General features: G+C 34.8%; 1 protein-coding gene across 1 annotated transcript; it reads right to left on the bottom strand.

The window, feature by feature from the left end:
- Positions 1 to 649: 649 nt before the first annotated feature.
- Positions 650 to 4,345, bottom strand: LOC146739163 (uncharacterized). The gene is made up of 3 exons (XM_085503827.1): positions 4,087 to 4,345; positions 3,402 to 3,514; positions 650 to 2,204 (listed from the first exon to the last, which is right to left on the bottom strand). Exons 1-3 carry the CDS (start codon positions 4,341 to 4,343, stop codon positions 718 to 720), a joined length of 1,857 nt encoding a protein of 618 aa, XP_085359953.1. The 5' UTR covers positions 4,344 to 4,345; the 3' UTR covers positions 650 to 717.

Here is a 4,345-nt window from a genome sequence, read left to right as displayed (position 1 = left end):
CAACAATTTAAAAGTGAACTACCCCCCCCCCCCCCCCCCCCCCGGTAAATCGCATATTCACAAAGAGAGCCTTCAATATTAACTTGCATGTATATATTGACAATTTATTCAAAATAAAATCTATGAATTTGCATAAACAATGGAATATTAAACATGTTTATATTTGAATGAGTCTTAAGAAAACACATATGCACCAAGTATCAAAGTAATAAGAATTGTAGTTTTCAAGAAGAAGTTGAAAATTTAAAAAGTTGACATGATCAACGACACCGGATAATCACTCGAATGATAAGCTCCGCTCGACAAAGTCAACAGCGGAGCTGAATAGCACAAAATAGGACATGTAGCTTCTACACGTATGAGAAATGGTGAATTTTTGGTTTTGAATTGTTCAAAAAGAATGGATGCTACTTCTATCAGCCATTTAAATCAGATCAGTGAACATATGTATTGAAGCCTCATGTTTGTAAAATCTGAACGTCCAAAATATATATGTACAGGTAGGTACAACTGTAAACAAAATGGCCTTTTCAATGTGTGATATAAATACACATAAATTGAAGATGAAACAAGTGACCTGATAGTGGACAGAACTCATGTTATTGCTGAAGCAGTGTTATTGTCAAATACATTAACCAGACAAGACTAGTACAGGGGTATGCCATAATTCATTTATTCATTACTAGATTTTGGGATTTTAACTAAGTTCTCAACTACTCATTCTTTTTCAATATTGTTTGGTATAAGGCAAATAAACTCGCACTCTCTGTGACCACAGTTTACAGATATACAGCACTGTGTGATGCTGTGAATTGGTATTGCACAAGGAAAGGTGTTCTCTCTAATGACTGGGATTATATGTGGCAGAGTAGCCCCACTTATATCATCATGTACCAGATGTACATCATGCTTTATAGAATACTTATTAATGATAGCTCTATATACTGGGTTCAAACATATACAATTAGAATCGCATAACACTTGGCTTGGGCATTTCAAAATACACTTTGCATAATATTTAACCTGACCATATTCAAGACCATTATCTCCGTCATACTGAATAGTATAGCTATTTCTCAAAGCTTGCACCTCAGATCTAGAGGGATTTATTTTCTCCATCCCACCAACACTACAAACACCATTTGAAATTGTTGTTTTAGAAGCAACTATCTTTCTATTTTCAGTGAGTTTTTTGTAGAAATCATAATGAAGTGAATCAGGAGGTAAACAAAATTCTAGTTCTGGTATTTTCTGTTGAATGGAAACTCCTGTGACTATTTGTTGCGGCATGCTTTGAGTCCCATGACAGAGATTTCGCAACTGTCCGTTGTAGTCTTCATAGTAGAAACATGACATGGACCAAAGAGGACCTAAGCATTCAACTCTTTGAGAGAGATGCAACAATAGATGCACATTTGATGTTTCATAGCGTGCTCCATAAAGTGTTGAAATTTTGAAGCAAAAGTGCCTTAATAAACCTGATGCCTTCTTTAGTTGCATTGGTGATATAGATGACTGTAGCAGAATAAAAATAGCTTCAACAAGTAAGCAATAATGTTGGAAATATTCATTTGGCAAAATTTTCCATAGCACAGGGATGGAGTAAAAAAGAAGAAAATTTCTAAATTCAGATGCCTTCCAATGAGAAAGTTCATTAAAAATGTTTCTTGGAGCACGTGTTATTACATGGGGTGGTTTAATTCTAAGAATTTTTGTATCAATCAGCTCAAGTTGATTTCCTACATACCATGGGTTGTCCTTATTTGTTTTGTCAGTCCAAAGGATTAGCAACATTTTTGTTATACCCAAGCAAACACAATGCATATAATCTGCACCCATGCCATTGATCATATCAAACTTAGGGACATGCAAAAACCAGCTAACTCCTTTTACTCCCATCACAGCTGAAGAATTCCCTTGCTGAGATTTAGTGAATGCTTCCATAGCATGCTGCCTTGTTTCCAGCAGAGTTCGCAGCTGGTCATGTCCAGTGGAACTGTTATCAGTGTTGAAGGGATAAGCCAGCATATGGCCCTTTTGGCCTGTTTTAACAGTTGCTCCCTTTGTTAAACAAAATGGGCAACCGAAAAACCCATTGAACTGATTCAGTTCCATGAAAATACATCGCGCAGGTGAGTCAAACACTGAGCTGAGGAGAATGCCCTTCACCAAGACTTTCTTCCCTTTAACTGAAACACCAATTCCTGAAAAGAAAAAAAAAACATGGCTTTGAATATAAAAGCTAGATTACATTTAATTTTGTGATAATGTCAATAATGTCATGATAATGTCGGCTGTATAATGAAATATCATTGAAATAATATAAACAACTGTGGTTTATGTTGCAGCTTCTAACTGAAATTTAAAAAAACCCACAAATATTCAAGAAAATTAATGTCACGTATATCAAATTTTAAACCATGAGGAACGGTTTCGGGAAGAATTATGCAGGGGTTTCACAAATGCATTTAATAGCAGGCCATTATCCTGTAACAAAAGGCCAACAAATAAAATAAAAAGGCTCTAGGCAGTGTGAAGAAGCGCTGCAGCGAGACCTGTGTTGGCAGTGGGGTGGGGGTGGGGGGTTATGGCAGAAAGTACTCTCATGTCCCAAATAAACATACCCTCGGCCAAATCTTCAAAATCTAATAAACATTATTTGTTATAAAAGTGTTGCAATTGTTGATTACCGGTAGTACTCAGTACTGATTATAATAACGTATAAAAAATAAATTTGTTGAATTGTTATGAAATGCAAGTAAAAATCAATTTAGTTTTATCGGAAGTGAATGATTTTAGTCACATGTAAACACTTGATGCAATATGATATCAGCCATATTTTTCATGCACATGGGTCCTGAAACAACTGTTTTTCTTCATCTGATAGGTCAAATCGCTAATTAACCAATCAAAATGCTGGAGGGTGCCGACATGTTCGAATTACCATAGCTCATTTAAATATGTTAATGCAGCTCAGCAACTTTATTGTGAATACAAAACGGAAGAGATTTACCGATGTTTTAGTGAGATCTTTTGGCTTTGATTTCAATGGGAAAACGGCATGATTTTTTTTTTAAGCATGGAATTTTTTAGGGAAAAAATAAACGTTCTGGTACGTTTATTTGAGACATGAAAATAGAGGGCTAATTTGGGCTTGTAGCCGGCCATATGGCCGATGGCTGGCACTTAATGAAACTCGTGATTAAGTCCAAAATATTGGTTTTGATCAAAAGATTTAAGATATTGATGAGGAAACCATACTAAACATCAAAGCACTCAGGCTACTGGTTTTCACGAGAAAGATGAAAATTGTTGATGGCCTCCAAACAGACACCAGATAGCAATGGAAAATGTGTCATCTTCAATGACAGTGGAGCTAAAAAAAATAAAGAGTAACTTACCAGTTGTAAACAACTCTTTAAGGGACACAGCAAATGGTTGCAAAAATGTTTTACATTCTGGTTTCTTAAAACCAAACCAAATACCAGCAAATATCTTGTTACACCTTCGATACCTAAAGATAAATGAAATTCAGACTGTATTCAAGTGTCTTGCAATTATTCATAGAAAAATTATTAATTAATGATAACACACAACTCAAGCCCTGAATACCACACATGTGACCCTATGATTGAAAGAGCTTCACTTCACTCTTCTACTGTAAATGAAATACTGTAAACTATTAAATTTCCACTCCAAGCAATTTTCTTGTTCTGATGATATTATGGCAAAATTTTGTGAATGACAACAGAGAAATTTTCACTGAAATTTGTCTTTTGCAGAATTAAAGCAATTTGAAGTATAAGATATTAAGTAATAACACAAACACAAGAGATATAAACACATTACAGTGAGGGCGAATGACAATTTCTGTATTACATGTATAAGATAAACACATTTTAACAAAAACAAATATATTTGTATATTTAATTTAAAAGCATTGTGAGTTTCTGTTTTGGAGAAGAGATTGAAAATACAAGTTTCAAATCCTGGTTTTGACCAAAAATACCCAAAATAATTTGTTTATACATGTACACCTAGTATAACACCAGTAATAATATTCTAGGATTAGAAAAAACAGCCTACCTCTCAGATGGCGGAAGCTCATTTATTGTATAATATACTGGCCATATGCTGAACTTCGAGGACCGGAATAGAGCAACACCATCAAAGTTCATCTGCAATGACAGATGTAATTCTGTTTTTTTCTGCTCTGCAGTTGAATGGTGAAAAAACCCATCCTCAGTGAAATGTTTCTTATATAGAATTCCATCCATAACATCTTCCACATTGTGCCTATGTCTCTTCTTTCTCTCTCTACAGTAGTTCATTTTATCAAGCATTT

This window comes from Saccoglossus kowalevskii, chromosome 9 (assembly GCF_978046115.1).
Source record: "Saccoglossus kowalevskii chromosome 9, keSacKowa6.1, whole genome shotgun sequence".
In the NCBI taxonomy this organism is placed as follows: Eukaryota; Metazoa; Hemichordata; class Enteropneusta; family Harrimaniidae; genus Saccoglossus; species Saccoglossus kowalevskii.
This window is presented reverse-complemented; position numbering and strand designations above follow the sequence as displayed.

Bases quoted from the DNA above. Each gene is read 5' to 3' on its own strand.
- LOC146739163 (XM_085503827.1), bottom strand. From the start codon at position 4,343: ATGCTTGATAAAATGAACTACTGTAGAGAGAGAAAGAAGAGACATAGG. The intron at 3,515-4,086 runs GTAGGCTGTTTT...ATTTATCTTTAG, and splicing joins GAGCTTCCGCCATCTGAGAG to GTATCGAAGGTGTAACAAGA. The intron at 2,205-3,401 runs GTAAGTTACTCT...TTTTCTTTTCAG, and splicing joins TAAAGAGTTGTTTACAACTG to GAATTGGTGTTTCAGTTAAA.